Raw genomic sequence first — 17089 nt, 5'->3', positions numbered from 1 at the left:
GTTTCTGGCATTCAACACCGAATAAAGGCCCCCACAAGGCAATTGGCTTTTATCTTTCTCAGTTGGCCAATTGGATTAGACTATTGGTGAGTAAAATATGGCACATTATCTCTATCTCATTCTACATCTATCTTCACCTAATATATCTGTTTTCGCTTGGAATCCCTCTGTTTGACCTTCGCTTCAATTGCTGCTGTTGTTGTGTCGTTGCCTCAATGAGGCACATGTTGCATCTCCCAAAGGGTCAATAATAATTATTCACTCATGCTCAGTCTTGTTATTACTTTCATTATCACCTGACGGCTCATAATGCAGCTTCTCCACCACCACACTTACATGAGTTTCACAACTAACCGGGTTCGAGGAACCGTAGTTGGCTCTTTGCACACGCCAATAAGCCGCATCGTGTTGCACAAGCACACACTCACAATCCCTCCTGTTCGCACCTCGTTTCGCTCACGTATTCCGCATTTACACCCACTTCAGCCCGGACGGCTACCAACATTAGATTAGTTTCTTTTTTGTGTTCAGCCCTCACCGGTATCTCAGGTCAATCATTGCCAGTAGTGAAGGAGTTTAGTAGGTTGAGTGAGTTATCAGAGTGTGGGGTAGTTGATTATTCCCTTTTGCCCGTGGAAGTGAGAAGTTTATAAAGAGAGTCATCTGGCCTCTGAACTTTTTGAATTCAAGGGGAAATATTCGGTATCTTATCAGATCTCTGCATCGATTTACAAGTAAATTGCTCCACGCTTTTCATCTGTTCGTTAGGCGTTTACTAATTTGCGAATCTTTTCCTGTTAAAGTTAGCTTCCGCACTTTAGAGTATTCGATCATTTGGCCCTAACGATCTTGCCTTCCGCCATTTTTCTCCGCGAAATTTATCAGGAAGCAAAGGTTTCATGAATAACTTGCGATCTAATACGGAATTCTTCCGCAATCTTCGGAATAAGGAAGCTCATTTATCATTCTCTCCTACAAAGCTTTCTGCGATGGTACCAGCACTCCCAATAACGCCACCCGCAATGGAAGCAGATCCGGAGGTGGAGCGTATTCTTGCCACAGCTGTGCACGTATTGTCTACTGAGGCCACAGCCTTGTCTTACCTCTCACGACTTTATGCCACAGATCCCATATCTCGTGGTGGTTTTGTCAAGGCTGTCGAGGCAATTGCTGCATCCAACATGAATGATGGCAAGACAATCATCATTGGAGTTGGTAAAAGTGGAAAGATTGGGGAGAAGTTAGTAGCAACAATGAATTCTTTGGGTTTATCAGCAAGCTTTATGCACCCCATCGAGGCTCTTCATGGGGATCTTGGAATGGTCAAGCCGGTGAGTTCAATATTCTACTTTAAGTAAACCTTTATTTCCTTTCTCTTTTGTGCACCATGCAGGGATATTACAGGTTGTTGTTGGATTCACAACCCCCCTTCTCCGTGTTTTCTTTAAGGCTTCCACTCAATTTCCTGTTTTGTGGTTGCACCAGAATATATTATGCTGTGGTACCCAGATTCGTGCTGTCAATATGCGAATGTCTATTACCCGCCCTTGCCGATTCTGCGATCCGAGACAGGCAAGGCGGGGTAGTTCATATATACATAATTATAATAACCGTGAAATTATGATTTAGCTAATATCTATCATCTCGTATAGAAAGATGTCCTGCTTCTCATCACTTTTTCGGGTAACACTCCGGAATTACTTTCGCTGCTACCACATTTACCAAAACACCTTCCCTTGATTGCACTCACTTCTCATACGTCATATCATACCTCCCAGATTACTCGGGGACGTCCAGGTGCCATTCTACTACCTGCGCCTATACCGGAGCCTGAGACTGTGAGCTTTGGAATATCTGCGCCAACTACATCGACGACGGTATCTCTCGCGCTCGGTGATGCTCTTGCTGTTGCCTGCGCTAGACAACTCTACAACCATGACGGCAACATGCCAGCCGATGTTTTCAGACGAAATCACCCTGGTGGAGCCATTGGACTCGGAACCGGTAAAGGTGTCATCCGAATGTCAGACTTGGCCACTCGACTGGACGAAATTCCAGTTATCCCGTGCGGGTCAAGGGCCTTGGATTCACCACCAATCTCATCCTCTAGCTCGGAATCGGATCTAGAAGTCACGGAGTGGAGAGTTGCCCCACTTTCTATCAGGGTAGTTGACTGCCTTATTGCCGCTGTGGGATCGAAATCAGGGTGGGTTAAGATCTCCCTCGACGAAATCATACCGCCTGGGAGATTACAAAGAGTCAGAGGAAATGTACACGTTGACGTATACGACCCGCATCTGGCACTTGTTGTCAGTACCAACGAGACTGTTAAAGTTTCCGGCGATTCAAGTGTTGATGACATACGGAAATGGATCATTGCCTCCCGGGATGAAAGGCATGATCCGATGTTGCAAGATGGCGCAGTTCTGGGAGTTGTTGTTGGCGGCGAAGTAATGGGTGTGGTAGAGATTGATGAGCTGATGAGGAAGTAACTTGTTTGAGTTTGTTATCGGTGATCTTTTCATTTCTTATGTTCTACATCTTCTCTCTCTTTTTTAGTGGTAAACGTACGTTTGCTGCGGGAGGTTTGTCATTGGTTATTTTGTACTCCTTTTGTTGGGTTGGCTTTGTCTTTGGTTGGGTTTCTTATTTTTTGAGTTATTGCTCGTTGTACGGGTGGTTTGTTATTGATCATTGGTTTTTGGTCCTTTTTTTTGATTTTTTTACGAGTTTTATTATGCGTGGTTTTTCCTCAAGAGCGATTAAGCGTGTAAGCAAGACTTCAAAGCAATGGCAGCACATCTCAAATTATTGCGATAACATAAACCTTCCTGAATAGTACGAGAGAGAACTTTCGTTGTCCATTTACGATATCTTTTAGCTGCCTGCTATGATTAGTCTAATAGCCTAGGTATATATTGTACGTCGTTGGCATTATTATTATATATTTGTTTTTCCGCCGCCAATACCCACCGGACCGAGGGGATGGGGGTAGTGGTAGTGGAGATCTGCTACATACGTTACTAATCGATCGCCCCAAATCGCTGCGCATGCCACAAATCTCAGGTCTGAGCCAACTCGGTAGGTGGTAGAAATCCCATACCATGAATCTCCCCCATGCCACGCCATGCCACCCACTGCCGTTAACGAGAAACAAGGCGCAGACAGCAAGATTGTTGTTGGCATACATAAACGGTGGTGGGTGGTGTCACCGCTAACCCACTTGACTTACCCGCAACGCAACGCGTTCCTGCAGGGCCCATCCCATCCCATCTGTGCTGTGCTGCATATCTGGCGGCGGCGCTAGCTAGGTACTTAGCGAGGGCTGCATGACGGCGGCGGCCTGGGGGGGGGGGGGGGCCTCTGAAAAGGGAAGTTCTTATCGATATCATCGTGTCAACGTGGGGATCTGAGTCTGGTGGGTAGTTGGGGGCGTTGTTTCTACCGAGCAAATGTTTGGGGCTTGTTTTAAAGTGCCGGAATGGTGGGGAGGGGAGGGGAAGCGGGGCGGTTGGATGGGAGCGTTAATTGGTATCCCGGTGTGTTGGTGCGGACGTCGTCATGGGAGATCACTCGGTGTAAAGCTACATGTAGCTTGTTGTATATTCTGAAAATAGTTACATTTAGGTTTGGGAGTTTTAAGGTGTACCTGCTTTTAGTTAGAGGAAAGGGGGAGTCCATGCGGCTTATCGCTACCGTGAATCATATAGTACAAGATTACCGAGCAAGGCGTTTGAGTGTTGAATCTATTGCCTTGTACAATTGTAGAAAGTTATGGATGTGCTGTGTACATGCGTATGGTGGAAGGTCGATGCTTTTTTCTGGTGTAGGTTTTAGGTTTGGGTCTCCCGGTACCAGTGTTATCTGTGTCAACGCTCGCCGGCGCCACATGAGTGCATCTCTATCTCTCTAGGCTATCAACATTGCAGTGGGTTTAAGGTTTGGCCCCCAGATCTATGGATGGGGCACCGACGTTCGTCTACCTGGTATCGGTGATGAGAGATAGCGGATAGAGCTGGTTCTTGTGGTTAGTAGGTAGACTAATCCTTGATGCAGGCCGGTGATTGACGCTGAGTTGATACATTAGAAGATGAGAGAGGTACTAATTCGGGAGCAAGAGGGGGGGGTGGATCGCTACATAGGAATGCGCAGATCAGGAATATGATATGTAGAGTGGGCACAAGTAGCTCAGACTCAAGTCCCGAAGAGGTAGTGTGTTTCTGATCGACACATGGTCTTTTCGAAAAGGCCATGGCCACCGAAAGGTCTGGATGGTAGTTAGGGGGTCCCGGAGATCAAGACACAAAGCCAAACGTTTTAGCTTGCTAATATAATTACATCTCTAACTATATGTACTCTTTTATCTCTCAACAACGCTCCTGTCCCCTGGTATCTGAAATGGTAAGTCTAGTCGAGTCTTCCCCACCATTGTTTAGAGAAATTCCCGCTGACTAAACTAGACTGCCATAGCTATGGCCTCCCAAGCAAGCCCCGGAGGTTGAACGAAACATGCCTCCGCTCAAGGAGCCCCACCCTGTGGCTTGAGAAAACAACGGCAGGCAGCGGGGCAGCAGAGGAAAGCTTTCCCCTCCTCCCCCTCCTCCGCCCCCGCCGGCCCCGCCGGCCCCGCCAAGAGCTTATTAGCTACACTGTATTTTCCTCCACATTCTCCCCAACAAGAGCTGGAGATTCACGGTCTTCACCTCTATAGATCTAGGTCTCTTCTCTTTATCTAGGTCTACAGATGCTAGCTATCTATGTACTATGGCGCCGGTCGACGTTAACATATCTTTTCGGCCGTTTGTCCAGACAAAAACAATTTATTGGCACATATAACCTATTTTGGGTACCAATAAAATCACTTATCTGGTGGTATCTGGTTTTATGTGAGTAAACCATAGTTTTCCGGCGGTTTAAATTATAATACCATAGTCAGCTGCGTACTAGCACATCACTCCATACCCCCCCCCCGATCTGTGCACAAACGAGGCTGAATCCTACCTGCTAGAGTCAGGTCATGCCCTCAACCATCCAAAGATATCACGTTACTCGAGTGATACCCCATGACTCACCCGCTCCGGTCATGGACCATGGAGTTCACCTTAACCGCATGACCAGTTAATACTCCCCAATCCCGCATTCTCTATCCTCTCCTGCGAGCCAGTTACGCGCATCCCCGCCTGCGCCAGCCCCGGGAAGAAGCGAACCGTCCCCAGCTTACCTGTGGTATCCGGCCGGCCGCGAGAAATAATATGGACGCCGACGCGACGTACGAGGTGGGATAATAGTCGAGGATAGTTGACTCTCGGATACCCTCGAGTAGTAATATGTTGTCTGTGTTATATCAGGATTTGAAAAACCGGTATACGGTTGAGGTGATGTGGATTGATGCTTGATGTTGGAGATATGTGGGCTGTTGCGTAATTATATACCACTATTTACTAGAACAGCGGGTAGAAATGCAGGGCGGTTTTCGCTTCTTGTTAGATACAATCGGGGAGATTGGGTTCCTACGTTTGATGATTTCCTAGTAAGTATGTAACGAATTCCACGGACCACGGGGGACACGATTATATCAAAAACCGAGGACGGCAAGACAAGGAAGATCAAAAGACACCGTATATAGGAGGTTGCGTACGGAGAGCTATGTCCCCCAACAGCGGCTGAGTATTCGACATAAATCAAATTATACTCTTTACACTGATTCACAAACAATCACTCGGTGATCATCTAATACTTGTATTTGAAACATTTTCGAAATTTGAACCTGATAGACCATCAAATTATATTACATGAATACAAATAATTCAACACAGTGTGTTGAGCTTTTCGGGTCCTCTTGCTGCTCTAGCTCCACTATGTTTGGACATTGAAATACTGCAATTTCCAGAATATCTCATGAACAATTTGGTATACATATAATACATCAAGCCTCTTAGGCAAATTTAAAGCCCAAAGTAAACCGAGTAGAAAAGAAAAATAAAAGAAAAAGAAACACTCCTATGCTCCAAGTCGGCCGAAATCTGTGGTGAAAAGAAAAATAAAATAAAGAAAAGCCTAGACGCCAGAGCCGTTTTAAAGACCCCGTATGCTCCGTAAACTTATGCGATTGTAAATCATAATGAAAGGAAGAAAGGAAGAAAGGGGAAAAGGAGAGAGAAGGCACTCCCGAATAAACAAAGAGAAAGAAAAAAAAAAAGAAGAAAAAGAAAAAGAAAAAACCGCCAAATATGCAAAAGGAAAAACACCGGTTAACTCTAACACCAGACCCAAAACAAAAAGCAAGTACGAATCGTTACTCCCCAATATCAATCTATCTCGGCACCAGCTTCACCGGCATAGTCGCCCCCAAAATCATACCCGTCGGCGCCTTCAACGTCCGTCTCTTCTTTCGAATCGCCTGGCCATGGGATATCCTCTTCGTCCCATTTACCCCCGTTGACGCCCTCTAACTTCAGGGTTAAGCTTGGCTGGACAACGCAGATGCCTTCATTCTGGCAGACCTCCTTGCGGTCGAGATTCTTGAATTTAGGTCCTGTAGGGCCATTGACGTAGTCTGCAGTATCGAAAAAGAAATATTTAGCATACGCGAACGCAAACAGAAGAGGAGGATAAAACCTACGATACTGTCCCGCAACTCTATACTGCCTCCGATCACTCAACGGATAAAACCGATCCCCCCACCTCCCTTCAAAGTGGAACCACTCTACCGGCGCCAACGGCGTCTCCCTACTCGGCGTCAAGATATCGCTCGTCATGTTCCACTTATAGATATACGAATTCTTCGTCACATCCCACAGAGTACCCTTATCCGTGACATCGGCAAGGAGATGGAACGGGATGGCGTAATAATGCACCCCAGGCCTTGCGTAATTCGCATGCGATCCTCGCGCAGAATACGATACCGGCTATTTTCCCACAAATATCAGCGACCGCACCCGCAACATACCCGGGAAGGCTAGAACAAACCCTTAAACCGATTTTCTCGACAGCTTGGTACTCGTATGCAGCGCCGCCGCTGTGCTCGCTATAAAACATCGATTCCGGCTGCCCATTCACAAACCTCACGGCATTATGTTCCCAATCGCCTACATGGTTTCCGAATCTCCAACCCGCCACCTTGTTCCCGAGATTGAAGCTATAGAAGTAGAAATAAAATGCGTCGACAATACCTTCTCCCTTTTCGACCCATATGATGATTCCCGGCGCTGCGCTCATCCCTAGTAGATCGTCGTCGTCGTCGCTTCCCGGGGATATCGGTTTATTGCGGTCGCCACGGAGCCATTCTGGGGGATGTTCGGGGTCGTCGTCGGAGGTTAGGTAGACGTTGGTTCCGAATTGATTTAGTTCCGCGAGGTTTTTAAGAGATTGGTGATTGTTGTAAGATGTGATGGGGGAGTAGTTGAGATAAGGAATGGTGTGTCGGAGGCTGCACAAAATCAGTGATAGGAACATAGGACATGCACATATGAGGACGACATACTGTTCGCCAATATCGCCCGGCAAAAACCTCTCTTGGCTATAAAGGTACACATACGGAGCTTTACCCCCCAAAATTAGCACTCCATCTACCACCTACCATCTACCCTAGCCACCAGCTCCCACCACCACCACGAAACACAGAAAAGAGAAACTCACCATAATCCAGCACAAAATCCGGCGTACTCTCCATCTCCCCCTTCCGCATCTCCTCCTTCTCCACATGCAAGTTCGAGCCAAACTTATTCCTACACAGGCCCACGCCCTTACAGATGGCCGCATCCCACCCATTCAGCGCCTTGTCCGCGCCCGCATATTCACCCGCGCTCCAGCTATCTGGCGACTCCCTATTGACAATGTTCTGGTGCCACAGCCAGCCCACGGACCCGAGCGAGAAATACGCTCCGAACCACCTACGAGTGAGGAGTAGCATGAGGAGCACTACTGATTCGACGGGATGTGCTGGTGGTGATGGTAGTGATGATGGTGGGAGTGTGGTGGTGACATTGGAAGAGGAAGAGGGGGTAAATTCGCCGGCAGAGGGAACGGAGGGGGCATAATATGGTGATGGTGCTGCTGCCGGCGGAGCTTGATATGGATTGGGAAGAGTAGACAATAACTGAATGGGATTCTGCGATTTCAAATTATGACGCATGGCTGGGGGAGTCGGAGCTGGTAGTGGGTGGTGGTGGTGCCACTAACTAAGCACGCACAACTGATCGGACCGAGAAAGAAAGTCAGCTTGAGGGTTACTAATTCGAATATGGGGGGCATGAATCCCAGAATATGCAGAAGGTGAAGTGCTGTAAGCAAGAACCTGGAGAGATTCTTGATCCATGACAAGCATTATTTCAGCACTTTTTTTTTTGGTCCGAAGAGGAATGACCGACGGATAACCCCGATGGAATAAATCCCCCCGTTCCATGGAAAGCCTTTGTCTTGTCCAAAACATAACCAAACAGAATGGCTCTTCGTACCGTTTTTCTACTTGTTTTTTCAAAAAAAAAGATTTACTCACAAACTAGCTTGCTACAAACAACTGGATGAAGCTAGAAGATGATAGCTTATGACGTCCAGTGTTTTTCCCCTCACTAGGTACTATGTAGTAGGTAGAGTCAACTTCGGGAACTGGGCCTTCCGGGAAAAACAGATTAGCGAATCAGAGGCCCGGGAGGAGATAGGATGTTAAATCCGGCAAAGCTTTGTTCGGGGCAGGCAAACAACAACTCGACGTGGCCGGAAAGGAAAGCAACAACCTACCTACAAGGTGTAGTTATTGGGTGGGCAAATAAAAATTGTATGTATGTAGCTTAACTAATCTGTAGGCAAGGTAAAACCGGGAACCAGATCTCCGAGCCGAATAGCGAACAAAGAAGTCAGAGAAGAGAGACGTTCGTGATAAGAAAACCGCCGGGGTTGGGTTGGGGCGAGAAGTTGAGTAATCCTGAAATGTATGGGAGTGAATGAATAAGCCAACTGGATAGCAATAGAATGCAGCGGTGCTTAGAATATCAAGAGAAAGATAGAAAGATAAGTGTTAAAGAGCTCGAGGGAGAGGGATGGAAGATGATTCGATCTTGCCTCGGTATCTAAGGAGAAATCCAGCTAGGTAGGTGAGAGCCCCGTAAGATGTGATGTGGTGAGGCGGGGAAGAGGGGTCAAAGGAAATCTACATGATAACAAGGGCACTGGGATGTGCGAGTTTGAGTAGGTACTTATGTGTGATGACATGTTGTTCACGATCTCTTTGGTGCATGTTCAGAGCAAGGGCCAGGTAGGTATCAATTTCCAAACATTGTGTGTACCAGCTATTTTGATAGTATCAATGGCAGTGGCAGTAGTAGTAGTGAGTAGGTAGTACCACCAGTACTCTACTCTGGGTAAAATCCGCACTGTGGCTTCCTTGTGTACCGTACCCGGAGTACTCTTCCTACATGTCTACATGGCATGACATACATACAAGAAGTAGTATTGTAGGCACGCGACCATATCCTCTCTGACATCGGGATCGCGTTATGCAAAAGTACCGATACATGAGGCGGGTAGAGCTCAAGTACTGCTTGCTCTACTACCTAGTTCTGCTAGTATGTGCTACATTCAGAGGCTGAAACTTAATTCCCGCGTTGTAGCTACGGCAACACCCGTCGCCTAGGAGAAATATCCCTGCGATAGCTGGTTTTGAATACTGACAGGGTGTATATGGAGTACCAGTGCTCTACGCAAACTGGATACAATTTCTTGTTTGGATGTTTTCGCCTCATGCTGGTGTATCTAGGGGATCAGGCTGGAGAGAGGGTTAGGCACCCAGTACCGTAGCGATGTGGTTTTGGATCCATACATCAGTAGGAGTCGCTGTCCCTTCTCGGCTAATGAATATTACGGCAACATCACCAAAAAGAGTAACCAAGTAGAGCATCAGGAGTTCACATACTAGTATCTTCCTGACGTTTTTGAACTGGGCCATTATTGCATACACCCAAAATCATGAGCTTGGCGTATTTTTGTATGGCATGCAATATCAGTCGCGTCCACAAACGTCAGGAAAATACGAGTACGGATATTTCTTGGCTGCAGTTGCGTGGTCGAGGTTCCTCTGCTCGGTTACCCGTGTGCTCGCGACGTAGGGAAATAAGGCTTGTACCCTGCCCTCCTACAGGCGAGCAGCTACAGTAGGAAACACTAGACTCTGCTGTATCTACAATACATACATCTCTAGCTAGTGCCATAGATTGGATATCCCAAGCTTCCTGTGAGCACACAACACAGCAATGATTACTTGACTGGTAGGTATAACAGATGCAACTCCCCTGCTAGTCTTAATCTCCATGCTTCTGCACTAATATAGTTTTATCTACAACATTGCAACCAACAGCCCAAACACCCCATTTACAGATCCTTCCTGAAAACCTCAGTACTCCATTTCTTGCCCGTCAAATTAGTCAACCCCGCCGAGTTCTCGCAAGTATCCCTTCCACTCATCGGGCCAGCAGGCGGGACCGTAACACCGCCGACTTTCCGTCCCTTTGCGGTTCCTACATAGATTTCTATCAGTACATATGGCCAGTTAGGGATCAGATCATGGAAGCTTATAACTCACCAAGTGCGGATCCAGACTTGACACCCTTGTCCTTACCCGTCAACGCCCCGGTCCCCGACCCACTCGTCGACCCGGTGGGCGCCGGGTTATCCCAAGTGTGCGCCTGAGCCGGCATCTGGTCGGCCGTAGCTTTCAGAGCGTCCAGGAGCTGGACGACGCTCTCGGCGGTGAGATCCTCGTAGTAGTCGTCGTTGATCTGGACCATGGGTGCGTTGACACAGGCGCCGAGACACTCCACCTCGGTGACGGTGAAGACGCCATCGGCGGTGGAGTGGCCGGGCTTGATACCGAGGTGCTTCTCGACGGCCTCGAGGACGGAGTCGGAGTTGCAGAGCATGCAGGGGGTGGTGGTGCACACCTGGATATGGTATTTGCCCATGGGGTTGCGGTTGTACATGGTGTAGAAGGTTGCGACCTCTATAGCATCCCAAGCAGATTGTCAGCTCAAACAAGAAGAAAAAACCATGACGTTTGCCCCCGAGATCAATTGATGCCTCCGAAATCGCTCCGGCATACCGCCGCCCTCCTGTTCGGCCTCCACACATGTGCCGACCCAGCTTAATTATGTATATATATGGAGAGACGTACCATAAACCCTCATGGGCGGCATCTCACATATCCTCGCCACCTCATTCATCACACTGATAGACGCAAACCCATGCTGCCTCTGTCCGAGATCAAGAATAGGCATAACAGCTGCCTTCTTGTACTGGGGCGGGTAGCGCTTGAGGATCTCATCGACGAGCTTCAGGTTCTGCTCGTTGAACTTGAACGGGATGCTCGGGTTATTTTCCGGCGTGTCGCGGTGCTACATCATCCTCGCGAGGGCCTTGGTCAACCAATTGAGCTTTCTCCTTGAACCTTATTTCACGCCCTTTTCCGTTCCGGAGGCAAGAGGAGGCGGGAGAGGCGGCTAGGTACTCACCACGTTCAATGAATCGCTCTTCCTCACGGCCGACGAGGTGATGCCCCGCTTGACGGGCACCAGGACGGGATTGCGCAGCGAGGCGGTGCTGCCCAGCAGCAGCCGTCGGAGAGGTAGTCTGAATGCCATTATGTATGTATATGAGGGCGGCGGGGGAGGTGGGCGGTGCTTGAGTGGGCGGAGATGGAGGGGTGTCGGGGGTGGTTGTATCGCGGGGATAAGGTGTGCGGCGTTTCGGGTTTCGAGATTGGTTTTGCCGGGGCCGTGATTGGTTAGGATGCGTGTGGTGTAGTCAGCAGCCGGGTAAGTCGGGGGAATGCCCGAGTCATGGGTGGTGAGCAAGCCCTAACCCACTGCAATGTTCTACTAGTCTCGTACCCATCCCCTACTTAGCAGCAAGCTGCTCAATGTTCTACCTACTTACTCGTTATATCCCACAAACACCTACCACCCGCGAACAGAACTACACTGGACAGCACACATAGCCGTATTTAAGAATGAAGATACTTACCTATCTCGAGCGCAAGCTCTGCGACTCCCAAATATTATGCCTCAATCTTATAGATCAGGCCCTACTCAGGTACGTACCGCCTACATGCAGCAATACAATCCATTCTTGTAGGAATGATTGATAATTCATTAATTATCACTCTTGTAGGAAGGCTCGATAGGTAATTATAATAGGACGGATCATTTTTTACAGAAACTCGAGGAAGATAAAGGATAAGACTTCGACAAACTCAACACCGCCAGCGATTCGGTCCTACTGCAACCACCGTCCAGGCCAACTATGTTAAACTCGGTAGTCTAGAAAAGGACGGATTACAGTCCCTCAACCAAGCGGGCGGACCGTTCAAATAGTGGGCGGACTGCAAGCTTAAGGACTATACGGATTGTGCTGCATAGAGAGATGATTCATGATGCTGAGCATGATAGGGTAGCCCTAGTTGGCGACTAGCCCCGAGAACAGCAGCACTATAGGGTTTTAAAGAGGTGGAAAGGGCCGGAAACTGCAAGAAAGACTTTGCCAAGACTGGTTTACATATTTTGACCGCTCTCTGCTACTAGCCAGACAGACGCCAAGGCCAGAACTGATAAAGGTTTTTGGTTAATTGGTCCTTTTCTTACTTTGAAAACAGAGGAAGGAATTACGACGGTGTTGGTTTTATGAGGCCTGATATAATGTGTAGTACTAAGACGTACCTATCTACCACTGTAACAAAAACGGCAATCCTCAATTACAAAACGAGCTCGAGTCACTATGTACATAGTTGACAGTAACGGCCATGCAGTGCAATCCATAGCTGACCCCAAGTCATGAGTTCTCAGATATTAGTACAGGTCCAGTGCTTTGAAATGGCTTTCAAAGGTAGCACTATCCAATGATGGTGGGTCCTTTGCGCGCGCGCGGCTAACGGAGAGTTCGGGGAATTCGGGGAATTCGGGGAATTCGGGCAAGACTTGGTTACTACCTACGAAAGAGACGACCAGTTGGTTCATCCTCGATACTAAGATTTCTTCAGCGCGTTTGAGCGCTTGTACTGCGCTTTGTCTACGATCGGGTCAGTTTATATTCAACCTCGACGTTTTATATAATTATGTAGACGGGTATTTTAAGAGATTTGATGGCCTAGTGATATAGTTATGTCATAACCTGTATATATAACGGATCGAAACTTTCTGCATATCTCTATGATTTGAGGTTTAGTTATGCGTCAATGATACATTGATAAATAGCACGAACACAGTAATGTACATACGTGGCCGCGGAACCCGCATAACCGCATTTATATACTCCATGGTAATCGCGAAGATACTTCAAATCCTATAAAAATTCTAAAATAAGTATATTCACTCTCACACAAACTACACCCTACGCATGTACGCTTACCGAAAAAATTCATTTCCTTTTCCGCATTCCCCAATTCATCAACCGAGTGATAACTCATGAAGATATCTCAAAAAAAAATCAGGTCGAAATTGAGGGCCAGACCGCAGATCGCACATTCCAACAAAAAATAGAACTCAAAAACCACCGGTAAACTAAAAGAGCATATCCGTTGTCCCCTGGGAGCACGAGCCCATCTCCGGAATCCTCGGGTCCGGATAATCGGCCGCCGTAGCATTCCGCAACCTGTCCGCGGACTAGGCCACCGCGGCTGATTATTGATATTTTTTCCTTTTTCTTTAAAGGGTAAACTATGGTGCCGGTCGCCGTGGGTCTACTGTGCACTTACTTTCCTTATTGTATATACGAGCTCGGGCTCCTCCGTAGTAAATTGCGGATGTTGTTCCACCCCGGAGGTAGTGTAGTAGAGTATTTTTTTAAACAGGCAGTTACCGGGACTAAAAACTGTCTGTTCCAGTATATTTCCTAAGGTTGTGATAGGTACGTATGTACTATAGATCTAGACATTTTAGGTCTACCGGTTGGCCGCTGCCAATCAAAATATTGCATGCATTTCAGTTAACCAAAATTTCAGGGCTAGGGTAATTTATCCACCTAAAGATGGTAGGTAATCCTTGGAAGAAATGATTTTTTAACCCCTAAAACCACAATAAGTCCCAAGCGGGCCGGTACATCGTCTGGACCAATGGTCACAATTAAAGTTTTACCGTGACAGGTACCATGAACCATGATCACTTCATAATCAGGCAACGGGCCCATGGGTACAGGTGAATATCTTGTAAACTTGATTCCCAAATCATTCAGCAAGAGCCAGGCCGATCTGAGAGACTTTCTGCGCTCATCAGCTCTTCCCCAATGGGGGATCTCACCTAAGAGCCTCCCCCGCTGTGATAATGCATCTCGCGCTTATTCCGAAAGTGCACATCTAGTTAGCCAAATACACAGCCAAGCATCACAATGCATCACTCGTCATGAATATTTTTTTTCCAGCCATCTGCGAGTCAAATATAAGCTTTATTTTTCGACGGCTGGTATGCTATCTGTGCATCAATTATCACATGCCTTGAGATGGACCGGAAGCATGAGGCAACGTAAGGATTCCATGTTGACATTTCTGGGAGTTTGTTTGTTTTGTTTCATATTGAGTGGCGCTCAGGATTGTGATGGTGCATGCAAAGTGCAAGGCAAGGTATTCAGTTCTCTTTAGCTATCCTTTCATACCCCGCTACCAAATATTTGACAGCGAATAGAAAGACGGAAATCTGCTTTATAGTTATTTTATTTAGGTCACACCAAGACAGTCAATCACCATCAATATCAAACAAGCCTAACTATCATTGCGACGTCAACAAAATTATAACTCCTCTCTAAAAATGTAAATATACCTTACCGTTTCGATGCGCCGTATGTATCCTTTCTCTCTTACTATCACTGATCATGATGGTTTTGCGACATTAAATAGTGATGACGATAGAAAATCATCAGAATATTTATGTCTGACTACATTTTCAGCTAAAGCACCGTATTAGTTAACCTATATTCACCGTAATACCTATATTTCAGCTCAGCGCAAGGTGGGGTGATAGGTATTTGAGGTAAGCTCTTGGAATGCATCAAGGACCAAGACCTGTTTGCCCAGTCAGTAGAGTTTAAAAATGATAGTAATCAACAGTCAATATATAGTGTGGCTATGCACAAGCTGTTACCCAATTGTATCCACCCCCCCTGAAAATCGATATGACTAAATGATCATAAACCATCGGCCGACCTCAGCCCTGCGTCTTATGTATTGCTATCCGACCGAAACCGTTAATCAATGTCAAGCCTTTGTGACATCCAGTAATTATTTTTTCAACAACCCTCTTTCATCAAAAGAAAGTGCTGATGATTTCAGTCCATATTAGATATCGATCGGTGATTTCCGTCAAACTACGTACGTATGTATGTAGGTATATATGTAGTCTTGTACCTACTCTTGTACCTACATACGTCGAGCTCATAGCTATATCCTTGCAGTATACACAAAGCTAGGTAAGTTATTGCATAGCTGCTATTTGCCAGCCACGTTGTCGAGGCATTTGCAGGATATTTTCCTGTAAAGGAACCCACAGCCGGTATTGCACTTTGTATGGCCTTGGATGCGGGAAAACACAGCCTATGTATCTACATAGGTCATTCGATAACTTTGATTTTTGATGAGGCTGGGCAGATGGCCCGAATGCCGTGAAATACGAAATGAGGGTTAGGTGTATCCTCAGGCCAGGCACGTGATTGGTCAAAGCCGCAAAAATGCTTTATAATCATTTGAAATTCCAAGCTTAACCTAAAATCTATTCTCTATCGCTTCGAAGTGAGCTTCCGATTCATGTTAATTTATTTTTAGAAGAGTTCTAGGTTATCCCATGGTCATGCTCTAATTTCCAGATGAACATGGGGTCAGGACGAGTCCCGAAAACAACAGACAGGCAAGAAGCCATCTACTGACCCGGGTCATCCGGAACGAGTACATAAACACAGACACTTCACGTGCGAAACCGTGGTGCTTGTGGACGAACAAGCAGCTTCAAGATGAAAATAAACAACCACTTTCGTCCAACTCTGCATATGAGCCACAGTCGTGGTGATGAATCGGAGTCGAGAGTTCACGGTGAACATTTCGGCCCGATTTTGCATGTCTCAGGGTGGTCCTAAACCATCTGATTTGAGAAAAGCTCGAGATCGGCATGCGATGACGGAAGTGCAAAAATGTGGCTGAAACAGACATCTTGCGCACTTTGTCTTGGCCGAGAGCAACGATTATCTGCCGGGGCAATTCACTTATGTAGCTACCGCGCGTAATTGCAGCCGCTAATGTCAATTTGTAGGTGGGTTTTCATCGGGCCTCAACTTCTTCTATCGTAGCTATTGCACTGTAGGCTCTGGCTGAGATGGAGGGGGAGTGAAGAAGGCGGGTAATAGTATTCATTCATCCCACAAGTGGTTCTCAGAGATCTGCAACCGCAGCGGTGTACCTTCTGGATCAACATTTTTTGTGCATGTTTGGCCAGCCAATACGGAAGGCGCAATCCAGAAATATCTTTGTGTTTGGTGCTCTTCTTTGTCGATCTTGGGGGTTATTTTTTGTGTCTGCATCATCTCGGAGGAAGCTCTAACTGAGCTTCTAACACACAAAGCTGGCCATGGGTGGAATCCGAACAGTAAGTACGGAGAGAGAGTGGTTGAACCTGACACGCGTCCTCTGGTACTTAGGTACCTATGTGTATGTAGACCGGATTGAGGCTCCTGGTTAGAGTACGGTGTTCCATCGGGGAGAAAGTAACGGTCGCATCCAGGGATCCACTGCCAGGAATACGAGTCACGATTCAGGTAGGGGACTAGGTACTCTAGTCACAGCACATGTCCCGACAGGATGGAGATTGGTACACTCCGATCATAGGGGCAAAAATAGAAAAAAGCAGAAGTGTGCAAAAAATTGACAGGGGCAAGCAAGGAAGGGGCAGTGGAGGGGGTTGTTGTTATTGTGGTGGGGTTATGATGTCTGTTTGTTTACGGACAGAGGACCTGCCGTCTATGCAAGAGCCTGGCACCTAGAAACTGATCTTTACCCAGGCAAGAAATCACCGTGGCCAACCAACGGCGGCGGCGGGAATGCAGAGGTTAGACACTTGACTAGAACCCG

The 17089-nt window shown here is 47.1% G+C and overlaps 3 protein-coding genes across 3 annotated transcripts; 1 reads left to right on the top strand and 2 right to left on the bottom strand.

Moving 5' to 3' along the window:
* Positions 1-899: 899 nt before the first annotated feature.
* Positions 900-2492, top strand: H6S33_005459 (uncharacterized protein; the record flags this gene model as incomplete). The annotated part of the gene is made up of 4 exons (XM_044836807.1): positions 900-1240; positions 1299-1331; positions 1653-1683; positions 1779-2492. 4 exons carry the CDS (start codon positions 900-902, stop codon positions 2490-2492), a joined length of 1119 nt encoding a protein of 372 aa, XP_044698768.1.
* Positions 2493-6308: 3816 nt separating this feature from the next.
* Positions 6309-8134, bottom strand: H6S33_005458 (uncharacterized protein; the record flags this gene model as incomplete). Its single annotated transcript, XM_044836806.1, has 5 exons — positions 6309-6556; positions 6623-6908; positions 6970-7429; positions 7484-7541; positions 7639-8134. 5 exons carry the CDS (start codon positions 8132-8134, stop codon positions 6309-6311), a joined length of 1548 nt encoding a protein of 515 aa, XP_044698767.1.
* A 2231-nt stretch (positions 8135-10365) lies between these two features.
* H6S33_005457 (uncharacterized protein) lies at positions 10366-11630 on the bottom strand (the record flags this gene model as incomplete). Its single annotated transcript, XM_044836805.1, has 4 exons — positions 10366-10511; positions 10577-10993; positions 11165-11384; positions 11502-11630. The coding sequence occupies 4 exons, from the start codon at positions 11628-11630 to the stop codon at positions 10366-10368; spliced, it is 912 nt and encodes a 303-aa protein (XP_044698766.1).
* Between the last annotated feature and the right edge of the window lie 5459 nt (positions 11631-17089).

Source organism: Morchella sextelata (assembly GCF_020137385.1).
Source record: "Morchella sextelata strain SCLS chromosome Unknown scls_2, whole genome shotgun sequence".
NCBI classification, from domain to species: Eukaryota; Fungi; Ascomycota; class Pezizomycetes; order Pezizales; family Morchellaceae; genus Morchella; species Morchella sextelata.
This window is presented reverse-complemented; position numbering and strand designations above follow the sequence as displayed.